General features: G+C 41.4%; 1 protein-coding gene across 2 annotated transcripts in view; it reads left to right on the plus strand.

Annotated features, from left to right (window-relative positions):
• GPR84 (G protein-coupled receptor 84) overlaps positions 1-17,288 on the plus strand; it is a 30,024-nt gene extending 12,736 nt beyond the window's left edge. Inside the window, exons 1-2 of one of the 2 annotated variants that reach the window (XM_069758718.1) lie at positions 11,926-11,962; positions 15,749-17,288. In XM_069758718.1, coding sequence (XP_069614819.1) covers positions 15,792-16,925 — 1,134 coding nt within the window. In that variant the 5' untranslated portion in view covers positions 11,926-11,962; positions 15,749-15,791 and the 3' untranslated portion in view covers positions 16,926-17,288. Of the gene's footprint in view, positions 1-11,925; positions 11,963-15,748 lie in introns of those variants that run through there. The other variant, XM_069758719.1, reaches the window with a different exon arrangement.
• Positions 17,289-19,513: the final 2,225 nt, after the last annotated feature.

Consider the following 19,513-nt stretch of genomic DNA (forward strand, 5'->3'; position numbering starts at 1 on the left):
GATCAGGAATGGCAACGTTTTGCAAGCGGTGTATTTTCGCTGTGTCCAAAATGCTGCATTCTAATTGCCGCACTTCTTTGTCAGTACATGCGGATTTACATGTAATGACATTCAAGTGGTCAAAATCTGCAGTGGAGACTAGCGTCTCTGCTACAGAAATTAACATGCTGCGGCTCTGAAAATAGCACCGCGGGTCAGTTTATGGAGTGTCAAATAGACGCACAGTGGGCATGGGATTTCTATAAATCCCATCCACTGTGCTTATGTAGAACGCAATGAAAATACACTGTGTCCAAAACACTACTGTTCCTGATCATGGACATGTAGTGATAAATGTTATTAGAAGATGATTCAGTTGTACAATATTGAAAGTCAGGAGCAAAGATCATTCATAAATATTTTGTATCTAAGCTACATTCACACGATCAGTATTTGGTCAGTATTTTACCTGTAAACCAAAACCAGGAGTGGGTGATAAATGCAGAAGTGGTGACGTGTTTCTATTATACTTTTCCCCCTGGTTTTGGCCTACAAGTACTGATGTAAAATACTGACCAAATACCGAATGTGTGAACGTGGCCTAATAGGAATACTGAAGCGTAAAGAAACTGGAAACCAGAAATTGCAGTAAATAGCCAGATTAGTGAGATTAGATTAGCCAGATTAGTCATTTGGTTTGAAATAATCAGTGCTGTGTCACATTTGAGACAAATTGTACTCCAGTACCCTAGTGAAGTACAAAATCTGCCTGATGTTATTTAGTATATTACTTAGTTGAAGCTTAACCTGTGATATTTTAAAAGTTCATGCTACTTTTATATTAGAAAAGTCCAAAAAAAAGTAAAAGTCACAAAGAAGGGAGCATCCTTTCATTTTGCGCAATATTCATCAACCACCATGGATCATTTTGAAGAATTTGGAGCAAAACATGCAACAACTGCCAAAAGACAAAAATAAAATTTACTTAAAAAAAAAAAGCAAATAATGAATCGTGGTCTAACTTGTAAAAATGTTAAAGATTTCAAAAATATTAAAGTTTGCTCTTTCAGCAGATACTTTGCTTCCTTATTTCCTGCCTTCCAGTAATACAAACAAGTCACAAACAAATCTATATATTGTTGTTTGTAAGAGCGGGTGGCAAACTGATGACAGTGTGGAAATCCCAATAAGGAAGAGTGAAAGTTGTGAAAGTTCCTCACGAGGATGCCTATGTAGTCATACCTCTGACAAAATTATAGGACGCAATACTTTATGTAGATCAGGGATGCACAAACTTTTCTGGTTAGAGGGCCACTTTGTCAGACTGAACCACACCTAAGGGCTACAATTATTAAACTTAAATGGATACCAATATTTGACAATTATTGCATGTCAAAATATATTCTATAAATGTACAAAAGGTTTAATTTCCAGGGCTCCCACCTTTTAGAGAATAAGGAGTCCCCATTTCTTATGCCCACAGTTCAGAAATGAAGATATGAGATATTACTTGCATGAGTTTCTCCTCTGTGGTTCATGTGAGTTGAGGAAACAGCGTTGATGAACCTGTGCTGAAAAGATGTTTCACGGCCCCCATGAAACCAATGTAAAGACAGACACCCATTTGAACGACCACATATCTGTTCCCGAGTGCAGCAATGTATTCCGAAGATACCATTTCTGTAGATGTACCAGAGATGACCCCAAGGACCACACGTGGAGCATGCACTGGTCTGTTTTTTGGACCAGTCGGTGCCAAGTTAAATGGCAGATAATTCCTGCACAAACCACTGAAGGAACAAAGTTCATTTTACAAGTGACTTGTGCCAGAAATGCTACTCCAGTCACGGACCTTTTGATGAATATGTCAGGTGTGCCATGCCCCATGCCAACTCCTCCCACTGGGCAAAACTATGGTGAAAATGCAAGAATTCTGACAAAAACACCTTCATAAATCCGGCCTCAAATATTTAGTATGAAAGGAAAAAAATGTCCTTTTAAAACAAGGTGGAATACACCGTCTTCATGTTCTTGTCGACCAAAAGGCTTATTTCTATGGCGAGAGATGCTTGGCTCAAGGAATTTTACCCACTCCTGATTTTGGCTTACAAATACTGATGTAAAATACTGAATGTGTGAACGTGGCCTAACAATTGTGAGACTTGCTTATAAATACCAAGAGATACGACCCTCAACTAACCTAAAAAGTTGTCCTGCCCCACAATTGAGAGGTGCTCAGATCACACTCTGAGTATTTGCAAATCACGTCTTTTTCAAGCAAGTGAAACAGTTGAGGTTCTCAAAAGGAACATTCTTACGAAAATGCTGGTTTATTTTTTTCTGAAGCATATTTTTTTTTTTTTTTTTTTTTTTTTATAATTTATTTCCTGATCACTTTTTGATGCTTGTGTGTTTGTTTTTTTACAGCATTTTTGTGCCATTTTATTTTTCATTATTGTTTAGAGGTCATATGTTTAAAGTTTATGCAACAATGAAGAAACCACATGCATTTTTCAAGCAAAAATGTTGACAAAATGCTCAAAAAGATGCCAGGGCGTCTCTTGAGACTTTCAATTGATTTGTGTTGTAAAGCATAGATCATCTTCAGAGCAGAAAATGCCAGAAAAATGGTTAGGTCACTTTTTTTTTAACCGCTTGGTGATTTTTGGAAACTTAAAAGCTGTTAATCGAAGCTCAAAAGTTAATCATATGATGAACAAGTGTTTTTATGTAGAAATGTATATGATCATGCTTTTGAGCATTCAGCTAGCACTTTTTCAGGCTGTTTTCAGAGTCAGTCTGCCTGAAAAACATGTTGTGTGAACATATCCTTAGGCTTTGTTCGCATGATGAGTATTTTATATTTGATGATTTTTTGATGTTGACGATTTGCTGCAGCGTTTCTGCGCCTTTTTTGTCTCTTTTTAGTATCGCATGTTTTTAATAAAACTGCTTTGTTTTTGATACTTCCTGGTATTTGGCTTTGACTCAACTTAATTGATATAGTCATGTGCAGATTACATGCGTTTTTAACCCCTTCCCGACCTGTGACACAGCGTATGCGTCATGAAAGTCGGTGCCAATCCGACCTGTGACGCATATGCTGTGTCACAGAAAGATCGCGTCCCTGCAGATCGGGTGAAAGGGTTAACTCCCATTTCACCCGATCTGCAGGGACAGGGGGAGTGGTAGTTTAGCCCAGGGGGGGTGGCTTCACCCCCTCGTGGCTACGATCGCTCTGATTGGCTGTTGAAAGTGAAACTGCCAATCAGAGTGATTTGTAATATTTCACCCATTATAACGGGTGAAATATTACAATCCAGCCATGGCCGATGCTGCAATATCATCGGCCATGGCTGGAAATACTAGTGTGCCCCCACCCCACCCCACCGATCGCCCCCCCAGCCCCCCGATCTGGCCGGTACACTGCTCCGGCTCCCCTCCGTCCAGTGCTCCGCTCCCCCCGTGCTCATGTCCGCTCCCCCCGTGCTCCAATCACCCCCCCGTGCTCCAATCAACCCCCCCTGCATTCAGATCCACCCCCCCGTGCTCCGTTCCACCCCCCCATGCTCCGTTCCAGCCCCCCCGTGCTCCGTTCCACGCCCCCCGTGCTCCGTTCCACGCCTGCCGCGCTCCGATTCCCCCCCCCCGTGCTCCGATCCCCCCCCCCGTGCTCCGATCCCCCCCCCCGTGCTCCGATCCCCCCCCCGTGGTCCCCCCCACCCCATCATACTTACCGATCCAGCCGGGGTCCCGTCCGTCTTCTCCCTGGGCGCCGCCATCTTCCAAAATGGCGGGCGCATGCGCAGTGCGCCCGCCGAATCTGCCGGCCGGCAGATTCGTTCCAAAGTTCATTTTGATCACTGAGATAGATTATATCTCAGTGATCAAAATAAAAAAAATAATACATGACCCCCCCCCTTTGTCACCCCCATAGGTAGGGACAATAAAAAAATAAAGAAAATTTTTTTTTCCACTAATGTTAGAATAGGGTTAGGGTTAGGGTTAGGGCTAGGGTTAGGGTTAGGGGTAGGGTTAGGGTTAGGGCTAGGGTTAGGGCTAGGGTTAGGGTTAGGGCTAGGGTTAGGGGTATGGCTAGGGTTAGGGGTAGGGTTAGGGCTAGGGTTAGGGTTTCGGTATGTGCACACGTATTCTGGTCCTCTGCGGATTTTTCCGCTGCGGATTTGATAAATCCGCAGTGCTAAACCGCTGCGGATTTATGGCGGATTTACCGCGTTTTCTTCTGCGCATTTCACTGCGGTTTTACAATTGCGATTTTCTATTTGAGCAGTTGTAAAACCGCTGCGGAATCCGCACAAAGAAGTGACATGCTGCGGAATGTAAACCGCTGCGTTTCCGTGCAGTTTTTCCGCAGCATGTGTACAGCGATTTTTGTTTCCCGTAGGTTTACATTGAACTGTAAACTCATGGGAAACTGCTGCGGATCTGCAGCGTTTTCCGCAGCGTGTGCACATACCTTTAGAATTAGGCTATGTTCACACGGTGCGGATTTGGCTGCGGATTGGCCGCTGCGGATTCGCAGCAGTATTCCATCAGGTTTACAGTATCATGTAAACATATGAAAAACTAAATCCGCTGTGCCCATGGTGCAGAAAATACCGCGCGGAAACGCTGCGTTGTATTTTCCGCAGCATGTCAATTCTTTGTGCGGATTCCGCGGCTTTTTACACCTGTTCCTCAATAGGAATCCGCAGGTGAAATCCGCACAAAAAACACTGGAAATCCGCGGAAAATCCGCAGGTAAAACGCAGTGCCTTTTACCCGCGGATTTTTCAAAAATGGTGCGGAAATATCTCACACGAATCCGCAACGTGGGCACATAGCCTTAGGGTTAGGGTTGGAATTAGGGTTGTGGTTAGGGTTGTGATTAGGGTTATGGCTACAGTTGGGATTAGGGTTAGGGGTGTGGGGGGGTTAGTGTTGGAGGTAGAATTGAGGGGTTACCACTGTTTAGGCACATCAGGGGTCTCCAAACGCAACATGGCGCCACCATTGATTCCAGCCAATCTCGTATTCAAAAAGTCAAATGGTGCTCCCTCACTTCCGAGCCCTGAAGTGTGCCCAAACAGTGGTTTACCCCCACATATGGGGTATCAGTGTACTCAGGATAAACTGCGCAACAATTACTGGGGTCCAATTTCTCCTGTTACCCTTGTGAATCTAAAAAAATGCTTGCTAAAACATCATTTTTGAGGAAAGAAAAATGATTTTTTATTTTCACGGCTCTGCGTTGTAAACGTCTGTGAAGCACTTGGGGGTTCAAAGTGCTCACCACATATCTAGATAAGTTCCTTGGGGGGTCTAGTTTCTAAAATGGGGTCACTTGTGGGGGGTTTCTACTGTTTAGGCACACCAGGGGCTCTGCAAACGCAATGTGACGCCCGCAGACCATTCCATCAAAGTCTGCATTTCAAAAGTCACTACTTCCCTTCTGAGCCCCGACGTGTGCCCAAACAGTGGTTTACCCCCACACATGGGGTATCAGCGTACTCAGGAGAAACTGAACAACAACTATTGGGGTTCAATTTCTCCTGTTACCCTTGGGAAAATAAAAAATTCTGGGCTAAATAATTATTTTTGAGGAAAGAAAACGCATTTATTATTTTCACAGCTCTGCATTATAAACTTCTATGAAGCACTTGGGGGTTCAAAGTGCTCACCACACATCTAGATAAGTTCCTTTGGGGGTCTAGTTTCCAAAATGGGGTCACTTGTGGGGGGTTTCTACTGTTAAGCCACATCAGGGGCTCTGCAAACGCAACGTGACGCCCACAGAGCATTCCATCAAAGTCTGCATTTCAAAACGTCACTACTTCACTTCCGAGCCCCGGCATGTGCCCAAACAGTGATTTACCCCCACATATGGGGTATCAGCGTACTCAGGAGAAACTGGACAACAACTTTTGGGGTCAAATTTCTCCTGTTACCCTTGGGAAAATAAAAAATTGCAGGCTAAAAGATCATTTTTGAGAAAATAATTTTTTTTTTTATTTTCATGGCTCTGCGTTATAAACTTCTGTGAAGCACTTGGGGGTTCAAAGTCCTCACCACACATCTAGATTAGTTCCTTTGGGGGTCTAGTTTCCAAAATTGGGTCATTTCTGGGGGATCTCCAATGTTTAGGCACACAGGGGCTCTCCAAACGTGACATGGTGTCCGCTAATGATTGGAGCTAATTTTCCATTTAAAAAGCCAAATGGCATGCCATCCCTTCCGAGCCCTGCCGTGCGCCCAAACAGTGGTTTACCCCCACATATGGGGTATCAGCGTACTCAGGACAAACTGGACAACAATATTTGGGGTCCAATTTCTCCTACTATCCTTGGCAAAATAGGAAATTCCAGGCTAAAAAATCATTTTTGAGGAAAGAAAAATTATTTTTTATTTTCATGGCTCTGCGTTATAAACTTCTGTGAAGCACCTGGGGGTTTAAAGTGCTCAATGTGCATCTAGATTAGTTCCTTGGGGGGTCTAGTTTCCAAAATGGGGTCACTTGTGGGGGAGCTCCAATGTTTAGGCACACAGGGGCTCTCCAAACGCGACATGGTGTCCGCTAACAATTGGAGCTAATTTTCCATTCAAAAAGTCAAATGGCGCGCCTTCCCTTCGGAGCCCTGCCGAGTGCCCAAACAGTGGTTTACCCCCACATATGAGGTATCGGCGTACTCGGGAGAAATTGCCCAACAAATTTTATGATCCATTTTATCCTACTGCCCATGTGAAAATGAAAAAATTGAGGCGAAAAGAATTTTTTTGTGAAAAAAAAGTACTTTTTCATTTTTACAGATCAATTTGTGAAGCATCTGAGGGTTTAAAGTGCTCACTAGGCATCTAAATAAGTTCCTCGGGGGGTCTAGTTTCCAAAATGGGGTCACTTGTGGGGTAGCGCCAATGTTTAGGCACACAGGAGCTATCCAAACGCGACATGGTGTCCGCTAACGATGGAAATAATTTTTCATTCAAAAAGTCAAATGGCGCTCCTTCCCTTCCGAGCCTTACCATGTGCCCAAACAGTGGTTTACCCCCACATGTGAGGTATTGGTGTACTCAGGAGAAATTGCCCAACACATTTTAGGATCCATTTTATCCTGTTGCCCATGTGAAAATGAAAAAATTGAGGCTAAAAGAATTTTTTTGTGAAAAAAAAGTACTTTTTCATTTTTACGGATCAATTTGTGAAGCACCTGGGGGTTCAAAGTGCTCACTATGCATCTAGATAAGTTCCTTGGGGCGTCTAGTTTCCAAAATGGGGTCACTTGTGGGGGAGCTCCAATTTTTAGGCACACGGGTGCTCTCCAAACGTGACATGGTGTCCGCTAAAGAGTGGAGCCAATCATTGATTCAAAAAGTCAAATGGCGCTCCTTCCCTTCCAAGCCCTGCCGTGCGCCCAAACAGTGGTTTACCCCCACATATGAGGTATCAGCGTACTCAGGACAAATTGGACAACAACTTTCGTGGTTCAGTTTCTCTTTTTACCATTGGGAAAATAAAAAAATTGTTGCTAAAAGATAATTTTTGTGACTAAAAAGTTAAATGTTCATTTTTTCCTTCCTTGTTGCTTCTGCTGCTGTGAAGCACCTGAAGGGTTAATAAACTTCTTGAATGTGGTTTTGAGTACCTTGAGGGGTGCAGTTTTTAGAATGGTGTCACTTTTGGGTTTTTTCAGCCATATAGACCCCTCAAACTGACTTCTAATGTGAGGTGGTCCCTAAAAAAAATGGTTTTGTAAATTTCGTTGTAAAAATGACAAATCGCTGGTCAAATTTTAACCCTTATAACTTCCTAACAAAAAAAAATTTTGTTTCCAAAATTGTGCTGATGTAAAGTAAACATGTGGGAAATCTTATTTATTAACTATTTTGTGTCACATATCTCTCTGGTTTAACAGAATAAAAATTCAAAATGTGAAAATTGCGAAATTTTCAAAATTTTCGCCAAATTTCCGTTTTTATCACAAATAAACGCAGAATTTATTGACCTAAATTTACCACTAACATGAAGCCCAATATGTCACGAAAAAACAATCTCAGAACCGCTAGGATCCGTTGAAGCGTTCCTGAGTTATTACCTCATAAAGGGACACTGGTCAGAATTGCAAAAAACGGCAAGGTCTTTAAGGTCAAAATAGGCTGGGTCATGAAGGGGTTAATGTTGATTTTCCTAATCTAATGCAAGTGTATGGGGGGAAAAATAAATATACACACAATCACTTTGAATAATTAACCCCTTTTTCCCCTGGTAAAGGAACACTGATGAGCATAGCACTTGTACCAAGCAGCAATTGTTTCTTTTAACTCTTTGTAACGCACTGCCGGGCTATGATGCGGTCTCTGAGCTCCAGGTTTGGCATTAATGTTGTCATATTGCATTTGGTCAGTTATTGCAGGTTAAGTAAAGGTTGCAGTGTTGTAAAGTTATTGTGTAACCCTAACCTAAATGTGACTGAAAGGAATAAAGGGGAAATCGGGCCGTTACAGCAGAACTGTCCTTTTTACTGTAGAGTCGCAGTGTAGAACAGAGCAATAAGGGGTTTGTTTAGAAATCTAATCAATGGATGACTAACAATACACAATCCAAAGATAGCGATCCTTAGAAAGGCTTTCCCCACTACAACCTGAATAACTGATTCATACCTGTACTCTTCTCTTTCTAGGAATAAGAGCAGGAGGAACATATTTTCCTTTATCAGTCATAAGTAAATTGTATGCCCAACGTAAGACATCACCTGACCATCCACTAAAAATTTTTTGTCATCTTAGTCACCATTCCAATCTTAAACATGTTAACCCTAAAAGATCTGGCAAATGGGGGTCTAGTCACTATGGTCACCATATAATCCAATAAAATGTATGTCACGAATGATGACAATGGGAATACCTTCTTAAAGAGGATCAGTCAATAGATTTCACAATACAAACTGTTTTTTTTTTTTTTTTTTAAAAAGGACTATGTTAGCAGATTTTTGTTATTAAATCTGAGGGCAGTACAATGTAGTGGCAGAGAGCCTGATTCCAGGGATGTATCACTTACTAGGCTGTGTTCTGTGGTTTCTATACATTCAATACATCTGTAAAACCCCACCATCACCACTGATTGGCAGCTTGCTGACAATGTACACAGGAAATAGCCAATCAGGGGTGTGGGCGGGGTTACATACGGCTCCGCATTCTGACAACTGAGAAAAAAGGGATTCTATCAAAACTGCATCAAGCAGTCCACTAAGTGATACATAGCAAAAATCTGCAGACATATATCCTTTAAATAAAACTCTTAGGCTGTGTGCACATGATGCAGATTTGGTGCAGAAAAATCTGCTGCAGTTCTGCACTAAATCTGCATCTCCTGGCAGAATCTGCAGGTGCGTTTTTTATGCGTTTTTTATGCGTTTTTGATGCGTTTTTGATGCGTTTTTTGAGCACAAATCTGCACAAAAAACGCATCAAAAACGCATCAAAAACGCACCTGCAGATTTCTATTATGGAGGGGTGCAGAAACGCTGCAGAACTGCACAAAAGAAGTGACATGCACTTCTTTGAAATCTGCAGCGTTTCTGCGCAGATTTTTCTGCACCATGTGCACAGCTTTTTTTTTTTCACATTGATTTACATTGTACTGTGATCACAGTGCAGTTCTGCAGCGTTTCTGCTGCAGAAAAATCTGCTGCAGTTCTGCACTAAATCTGCATCGTGTGCACATACCCTTAGACCAGATGAAACTGGTGTACTTATTTTGAAAATACATCTCAGAATGGCTGTATAATCCTTGCTGAAAGTCTTCCGGTCAGATAAGATGAGATGAGCTAGTCTATCTAGTCCAGGTAGAAAGAATCTCTACAGCACTTCTGACGTGAATTTTCAAAGTGTGTACACAAGTCTCATCAGGTCTAAGAGCTGTTTATTAATATACTAGATGGCAGCCCGATTCTAAAGAATCGGGAGTCTAGAATCCATATATACTTGAAATTCGGCAGGAGCTTGAAGAGCAACGTCACTGGGCCCGCCTCCACGCAGTAGAAACTTGCTGTGAGGTAAAAATTCAAAAATCACACCAAAATGGCGGGCGGAGTGTGTCACAGTACGGCACGTTTCTGATTGGTCGCTCGCAGCAGGCGGCAACCAATCAGACACTGGACACTGTTGATGTCACTTATCTCCGGACATTAGCTCCGGATATTAGCTCCGGACATTAGCTCCGGACGGAAGTTGGCACAAATTGCAGGAAGTAGTATTCTAGGCAATTATATATAAGATGTAATGTATATTGTGAAATCTGGTGACAGACGCTCTTTAAAAGTCTTCTGTTGTTAAAAACTTGGTAAAGGTGGGTGACTATTGGCAGAGCTGCCATTACAACTGTGCCTGGCACAGTGACCTTCTTCTGTTGTGCCCAATGAAAAACACTCTTTACTTCTGTATCTTGGCAGGTGTTGTAGTCATCTATTCAGGACTGCAGAAAAGTTGGGTTACCATTCCATCTCTGGTTAAAAACAAGAATTCACAAATTCTATCTTATGATGATTCCTTTAATTGTAAACCGGATTGTAAATATAGCTCATTACATAAGAGTCATCTCAGGTAAATGAAAAGCCTCCTACAAAGTGTTATTAGGAACCTTAATGGAATGTGAATACTGAAAATCCTTCACGTAATAAGCTGTAATGATAGACTGCAAAGCAAAAAATGTCACCTGGATTTGAGCCATCTTGCCTTCACCCATGATCATCTTTCATGTGTTGGCAAGCGATCCAGGAAATATACCGTGTGCTCAAATGTAGAAGATATTTACTCCTAATTTACTTGCCCAACTATATTAAAATTAGATAATATAGTGACCATAAAAAGTATAGACTGGGCACTGTTACTGGTTAGATCTATGCTACATGTATGTGTTGTGCAGGTTTGACCAAAACCAAACCATATTTCTACTAACAAAACACTAATACATATATAATCTGTTCAGCACATTGATATCAGGGTTAGATGGAAAGTCTTATGTCGGCCATTATGGCTCCCTCACGGGTTGTCGGACAGCTATTTCAGAATCCTAATTGCTAAATGGAAAATTGTTTATATCTCCTAGTCCATTACTTCTGTGCAACAAGACAGTAATGCTGATTACTAACATTAATCGTCTTTCGGATAGAGTCAGACGGCGGTGTAAGTTGGACGAGGATCATAACACAATGCTCGGACTGACCGTCAGCTCTCTCAATCCGAGCATGACATCATGTATTTCTTTTTCATCAGAGGGCACTATTGTATTTAGAAGCAGTAATGCTAGGTGTTGGCAGCTTTGTCTTGTTTCAAGTGAATAGAATAAAATCTGTAATTTCCAGTATACCCTGTTGCCTCCTCCCCTGCCCGGGAGATGTTGTATGATCAGACCATGTCCCTGTACGGTCAGACACCGCCATTACACAGTACATAGCAGGGGCACATTTATAAGATTATCTCAGCATAGGAACATTTTATCTAAACACATCCAATTGTGGAATTTATTATTATTCCAAGATCTATTGTTTAAAATGAACTTTTGTTCACGGGAAAACTCCTTTGAGTTTAGCCAACATATGATCTCGCTCTAACCCCAAGACTGTTATTTAGTCATGGCCAATCATGTTTGTATTTGTATCATTGTGATCATTGTGATCTAAATGTTATATGACTTCCCATAGGTAGCATAGCATGACAGATGATATCACTGTCTTAATTTATTAGTTTAATAATTGTGGTAAATTTATATAGGAACTTGCATGAGAAAAAACAAGCAACACAAAATAGTCCAGAGAAGCGAGAGTTAACAGTAGATTCAGCAAAACCACTACAAGTTAAAACGAGAACTAACGTTCTTACGGAGCTGATGGGAAATTATTGAGCAAGGTGGGGCTTTTAAGAAAATGCATTATATAAAGACAGCCTGGCCACACAAAATCAGATCATCAGAAGTGTGACACTGTATCTGGTGAGTACCGTATTTTTCTGACCACAAGGCGCACTTTGTAACAGAAAGATCATCTTGCGAAAATGTATGTGTGTCTTAGTCCATAGTCAATAAGGTCAGCACTGTCGGACCACCCTGCTACCTTTTTCCTGGTATTATATAGGGCTCTATCAAATTAATGCCCTTCTCTGGCTCTCTCTTGACCTGGGGTGCACAACTCCGTTCTCAAGGGCCACCGACAGGGCATGTTTTCAGGGTTCTGTAGTATTGCACAGGTGATGATTCCAAGACTAAGGAAATCCTGAAAACATGCCCTGGTGGTGGCCCTTGAGGACAGAGTTGTGCACCCCTGGTCTAGGCCTATTTAGTTTGGTCTATATTCTCTGTTTTGAGGGGTATAGTTTTTAATGCATCTCTAATAAACTATTTCTTAGGGGTTTTATATGTAAGACTGGATTATTGGAGAAGCACAAAGATTGTGTGTTCTATGACTTATTAAGAAGCAAGGAGCCCATTTACTATTATTGTCTGGGGTACCACTACTGTCTGTGTCTGACCCAGGGTAAAACAAAAAAAAAATTATTTCCGTAATCTAAAGCCTGGTAAAATGGGGTATCAGAAAGCTGATTATGGGGGTCTTTGACTCTGAGTGGGATTGTTTCTTTACACGTTAGCCGTTAACACATAGATATATGACAGGTTTCAAACAAATTTCCAATAATTTAGCACATAATTTCATAGCTAGGCAAAGTTCTATAGAGAATTTAGCATCTGAATTAGTCATGGGGGGTGTTTGGTGAAAAGTATTTGATGATCTCCTAATTCAGAAAAAAAACCCACATAACTGCATAAATAGATAATTTTATGCAATAATTAAATTTTATGCAATTACAGCCACATTACCGCCAAACTGCTTGACCTTGCTCAATACACTTGCATTCAGCAAGGCTGGACGTCTAATCCGCACATGACATCATGTATACAAATCGCATGCACGCGGTCACGCGCCTACCGCTTCTGACATCGGAGAATCCTCACAGTGCACAGTGCAAATAATGTGAGGATTCACAAGTCTACAGTCACATAGAGTGACTGCAGACTTGTACCCCAAGGCCAGACAACCCATTTAACCCCTTTCCGACACTGGGAGTAACAGTCTCTGACATGGGCTCCGGCACTGACATGTGCCTCTAACAGCAGTGGGTGGGATCGCGATCCACCCGCAGCTATTAACCTGTTAAGTGCCACTGTGAATCTCTGACAGCGGCATTTAGCTCGTGCTTCTGGAAATCCCGCCCATCGGTGTCCCCATCACATGATCGCTGGTTACCGATGGCTTGGCATGACAACCAGAGGTCTCCAGCAGACCTCTACGGTTGTCATAGCTGGATTGATATGAGCCATCGCCTGTATGTAGCAGAACCGATCAGACAACTGCAGCTTCTAGTCTCCAATGGAGACTATTGAAACATGCAAAAAGTTTTCAAAAAAATTCAAAAACATTTTTTTTAAAAATGTAAAAGTTCAAAAACGATTAAAAAAAAAGTCAAACATGCACATATTTGATATCACCACGTTCAGGGTCACCCGATTTATCTATATAAAATAAAGAATTAACCCGATCGGTAAACAGAGTCTTGAGAAAAGAAATCAAAACACCAGATTTAAATTTTTTTTGGTCGCCGCTACATTGCAATAAAATGCAATAACGGGCAACTAAAAGATCGTGTATATACACCAAAATGGTATTAATAGAACCGTCAACTCGATGCACAAAAAATAAGCTGTCTCCCAGCCCCAAATCATGAAAAATAGAGACACTACAAAGTCTCGGAAAATGGCATCATTTTTTTTTTTTTTTACCAAAGTTTGGATTTTTTTACCACTTAAATAAAAAAGAAGCTAGACATGTTTGGTGTCTATGAACTCGTAATGACCTGGAGAATCATAATGGCAGGTCAGATTTTGCATTTAGTGAACATGGTAAAAAAAAAACTGCAATTGCTGGAATTGCACTTTTTTTTGTAATTTCACCGCACTTGGATTTTTTTTGCCGATTTCCAGTACACAATATCTTAAAACCAATCCTGTCGTTCAAAAGTACAACTTGTCCCGCAAATACAAGCTCTCATATGGCAATTTTAACTGAAAAAAATAAAAAAGTTATGGCTTTGGGAAGAAAGGGAGCAAAAAAGAACACAAAAACAAAAATACCTCCGGGCGTTAAGGGGTTAATGGTCTTTACTTTGAATAGGCCATCAATGAGTGATCAGTAGGGATGATCAACCTAGAAATGCAAAAACGCTATGTATCTGCCAGTTTCTCTGTTGAGCAAAAAGATTCACAAGTCCACTATTTATTTATCCATCTGTCACATTTTGGGAGCCGAGGCTCCATTACAGCTAATTTTAGACTACACACATGTGTAATTATTACAATAATCCTAATGACTAAGGTTTTCTATATTTTTATCCAGCGTGCAGTGCTGAATTATCTCACCCTGCAGGAAATATAATACAGGCTTCAACTTGCTGCACAGGTAGCCAAGAAATTCACCTTCTCGCATATAAAGCTAGCCAAAAAAATCAACAAAACATTCCACACCTTAACGACATCACTATAAAATATATGTTCTGTTTCCAGTATGCAATTACTCTACTACTAAATGTGTATTAGAGGGAATAAAAACAAATGGACATTACTTTTTTTTTTTTTATAAAATACTGTATTTCGAATTTGCACTTTTCTGTACCTACCTGTCTTATATGTGTTGAGGTGGACAGATAAGTTAAAGGGGGGAGGGGTTAAGGTAATTTGGTATTGATGGTCTATCTTCAGATGGGCCATAAATATGAGATTGGCGCAGGTCTGACCCCATTTATCAGCTGACTGATGGAGCTTTAATGCTCTGGATAGTGCTCTATCCCCTTAAATGGTTTACAAAATTTTTTTATGTTTTGCATTTTTAATGTTTTGTATTTATGTAAAAAAATGTTTAACTGTTAAAATTAAACTGTTTTTAATATTTTTTGTATTAATTCAGCCACTTTCTCCTATCTAATGCACTCTAACTGCATCAGCTGTGAACTGTGCACACCCCTTGTCAAGCCCAGTTCTCTGCTATAGATAAAGCCCGATGCCTTGTGCTGCAATTTCCCTCTGCCACTGCGACTGTGATCAGAGAGAAGGATTGTCAGCTGCACTGCTCAGATCACAGTCATTACCGGTGAGCGGTGAGCACATATCCGGGCACCAAGGCAGCAGTGGTCCCTTTATCCAGGTGTGAGAACAGCTCACTGGATAAAGTCATCACCACAGCCCTGGTGCCCAAACCTGAGTTTACCACTCGCTGATAATTGTGATCAGAGCTCTGCAGCCGGCAATGTTATGATTGCTCCACTTTGTTCACTGTAAGTATCGGTGAGTGAAGACCCAACCCAGTGCACACGACACCACCCCTCTCGAATGGCTGTGCCTATGTTCAATTGCTGTTGGTTGTTTTTCTTCCTGGGAAAGCTGGTTGGCAAGTTATCGGGGAACAGCTTTCCCAAGAATAGAAACAGTGACTGAAGAAACTGTCAACATAGGAGGAGGCATAAGAGGGGGTTGTAGTATGCGCCTGCATCCCCCACCCCTAAGGCCAACTCTAGTCAATGCCGATCGCCGGGAAAAAAATTACATTTAAATACCATCCCCTTCTCTAAATTGGGGTTCAATTTAGAGGCATGTTAATTTCTGCCTGAAGCAGGTTGGTGTGATAATGTACATTAAAGCAACTAACTTTAATTTTTTTTTTTTTTTTCATAGCAATTAGAAAGAAGATCTGCAGTAGAAGAGACCATACATCACCATGAATGACTCAGATTCTGGGATGAATAATTCGGATCCGTTCTCCTGCTATCACCCATCTATTGTAGACTATCGTTACTTTGCAGTGACATGGGGTATCATCGTGTCTTTGGTGGGGACAGTCGGCAATGTGCTAACAGTATTTGCCTTTGCTTTGGATAAAAAGCTGCAGACTCGTTTCAATCTACTCATCATCAATCTAACTTTGGCGGACATCTTGTACTGCACGTTCCTGCAGCCTTTCTCTGTAGACTCCTATCTACACTTATACTGGAGAAGTGGGGCCTGTTTCTGCCAGATATTCGGAATGCTGTTGTTTGTGTCCAATTCTGTATCAATTATGAATTTGTGCCTGATCGCCATCAGCCGTTACATTCTCATCACCAACAATAAACTCTTTGATCGTATTTTTTCCAAGACAGGTGCAACACTCATTCTCCTGGGCACCTGGGTGGCAGGCTTTGCTAGTTTTGCACCACTTTGGCCAGTCTACGTGCTAGTTCCTAAAGTCTGTACTTGTAGCTTCCATCGAATAAGAGGGAGACCTTACACCACCATTCTGATGGGATTTTACTTTGTGGTGGGCCTAAGCTGTGTTGGAATCTTCTATTTGCTCATCCATCTAAAAGTTAAATCTGCTTCCAAAGCCTTGGACCAGTACAAACTTACCAATGTCAAAAGTACAAAGGCAAATGTTTCCAGTGCTAACTCTGCCGTAAATAGTAAATATCAGGAGGTGGAAGACAGTGGTGTAGACACAGGGGCCTCCAGTGAGATCATCTCGGAACATGTTACTACTTCCAAATCTACAGTGATCTCTTATTCTACTGATTATGTTAGATCAGCCCCTGCCACAGTGCCCCAACCAAAGGATTCTGGATCCGATTTCAAAAAAGTCACTCGTATGTGCTTTGTGGTTTTTCTATTCTTTGTGGTTAGTTATATCCCCTTTTTGTTGCTCAACATATTTGATGCAAAAAATGCTGCACCCCAAGTTATTCATATGATAGCAGCAAACCTCACCTGGTTAAACAGTTGTATCAATCCCATACTATACGCAGCCATGAACCGACAGTTCTGTGAGGCATACAAAAGAGTGCTCTTTTTAATCATTAATAAATTCAGAAGGACATAAGGCTTCCAAGAACTGTACTGTGAACAAACATTAGAAATCTGAAGAACAGGCATCACTAAGGGACTGTTTCTTTCAAGAGTCGCTATTAAAAACATTTTTTTCATCTAAAGTATTTCTGAATGAATTCAAACACAGATCAAAATGTGGAGACAAAAAATAATATATTGCATGGCATCTAAAAAGACATTTGCATTCATTTTCTAACATTTACCGGTATTTCCAAAAAGAACAGTTGAAATATACAGTAACTCAAAACTTGACATTTTAATTTTTATTTTCTTTCACATGAACCTGTTTGTATATAATATATTTATAAAGCTATTAAATGTATATAGTTAATAATAAATGTTTATATTCTTATAACTGATGAGAAAATCTGTCTTTATTATGACCACATGTCTTCGTTTTCTCTATATTATGTCTACCTGCTGAGTCGCACCTTATTTTACCTACAGTACCAAGGAGAGGAAAGTGACAACAGCACTGATAATCTAGGCTCAGACAACTGGCTCTTACGGCCATGGGAATAAATACTATAAATTTGGTGGTACCTGGGTCTTCAATGCCTGCAGCTTTTGTTTTAAGACTAAGTTTGAGTTAAGACGGCGGAATAACACTGGGGTTTAGATGGCACGATCGCAATCGTTAAACAATCGCCAATCAGCTACATGCAAGCCAAATGACGGTTGTTCAGTAGCCGGTTCGGATGTGCTGACCACATCCCCATGTGCACAGAACGATCTTTAACATGATATTCTATACACACAGAACAATTGATTTATCAGAAGCACACATTGCGCTTTCACTGGATAAGCTTAAAATTCATTACACCTAAAAAGTGTTTTTACTCTTTTGTTGTGTGTTTACCGGCCAGTTTAGATAGAATACTCGCTCTCGATCAGCCAAACAAACGGTTATTTCATGTTGATTAGACTGTCTAAATGGGCTCAAAAACTTTCCTTAAATAGGACCTGTCATCATGTAATACTTTGGCCAGTTTTTGCTCTTATTAAGGGGAGAAGTGGGAATAAAGTATTGCTCTTTTTTTCCTTAGGCTGCCATCACACTAGCAGTATTTGGTCAGTATTTTACATCAGTATTTGTAAGCCAAAACCAGGAGTGGAACAATTAGAGGAAAAGTATAACAGAAACACTGGTGATGAGGAGCAAAAAGGGGGGCCCGAGCGAGCACGCTGGCAGCCGGTCCGGTCCGTGCTCTGCTTGGGCCCCCCTTACATTTTTATTCAGGCTGCGACTGCGCGGCTGCCACTGTGCCTAAATGAGCCCTGTAGCTTTAAGGCGGCCGGGCCCGCGGTGCATCATGGGCCGCAAGTTCGTGATGTCACACGCTGCCCTGCTCCACTTCCTCATTCCGGAGCAGAGCAGTGTGCGGTGTGCCACCACGTGGCTGCGCCTGCGGACGGCGGAGGAGCAGATGGCGGACGGAGGGAGCAGAAGAGGCAGGCGGCAGCGGGGGACCGGCAGAGGACCAGACGGCGGAGGAGAAGAGGCAGGCAGCAGCGGGGGACCAGCGGAGGACCAGACGGCGGAGCAGAAGAGGCAGGCGGCAGCGGGGGACCACCGGAGACACTGGGGGCAGAATGCTGGAGACACTGGGGGCAGAACCTCAACCACTTCTGTATTTATCACCCACTCCTGGTTTTGGCTTACAGATATTGATGTAAAATACTGACCAAATACTGCTAGTGTGACGGCAGGCTTATTGTGGTTTTTTTTTTTTTTTATTATTATTATTTAAACCAGACATACGGTTACGGAGATATAGGACTTTGTAATTAGTGCTACGTTTTCTAGTCTTTGGAACCAAATGGTGAATTAAAAAAAAAAAAAAAATCATACTCAGGAGAGCAGTAAAAATAAAGTAGGAGCAAGAACTTTTAACTTTTTACCTGCTAATTATGCAAATTGTCTCTTCAGAGAGGAAGAGAACTAGAACTCTAGTGCCACCTATTGGAAGTAGCAATCCTACAAGTCAATGTCGACCCTTTAACGAGCCTTGTCACATGACTTAGGATAATAGCCAAACCAGAATCTCAATTTGCAGACATTGACTGTTAGGATTGGTACTTCCAATAGGTGGCACTAGAGTTCTAGCTATCCTCCTCTCTGAAGAGACAATTTGCATAATTAGCATATTTCCCAGAGGAGCATTGCGGCTTTAAGACTCCTCATCTCGGCATGCTTAGCATATCATTCTCCGCAAGGAGAAATTATACTTCTTGGATAACTTTTTACCTGGTAATAGATCCTCACTCTAAGCCTTCTGTCATTGTGCATCTGATACCAGATTGGATAATGTTTACCTGCTAAATCCTCTTTAATTGACTCCAATAGGGTAATTCTTTAATCTGTGACTATACCGTGATGAGGTTGTCCATGAATTAAAAGCCTAGGCCCTCCTAAACCCTGAATATCTTAACTATGAGTTGGTTAACACTACAATTTCAGCATGATCGGTGGAACATCTAATATAAATGGAAGAATCCTTACTTTTCACAGCGACATTAACTGGTTGGGAAGAACATACAGTTTTAATGAACTTCAAAATTTAATCCCTTAAATTTCAG

This window comes from Ranitomeya imitator, chromosome 3 (assembly GCF_032444005.1).
Source record: "Ranitomeya imitator isolate aRanImi1 chromosome 3, aRanImi1.pri, whole genome shotgun sequence".
NCBI classification, from domain to species: domain Eukaryota; kingdom Metazoa; phylum Chordata; class Amphibia; order Anura; family Dendrobatidae; genus Ranitomeya; species Ranitomeya imitator.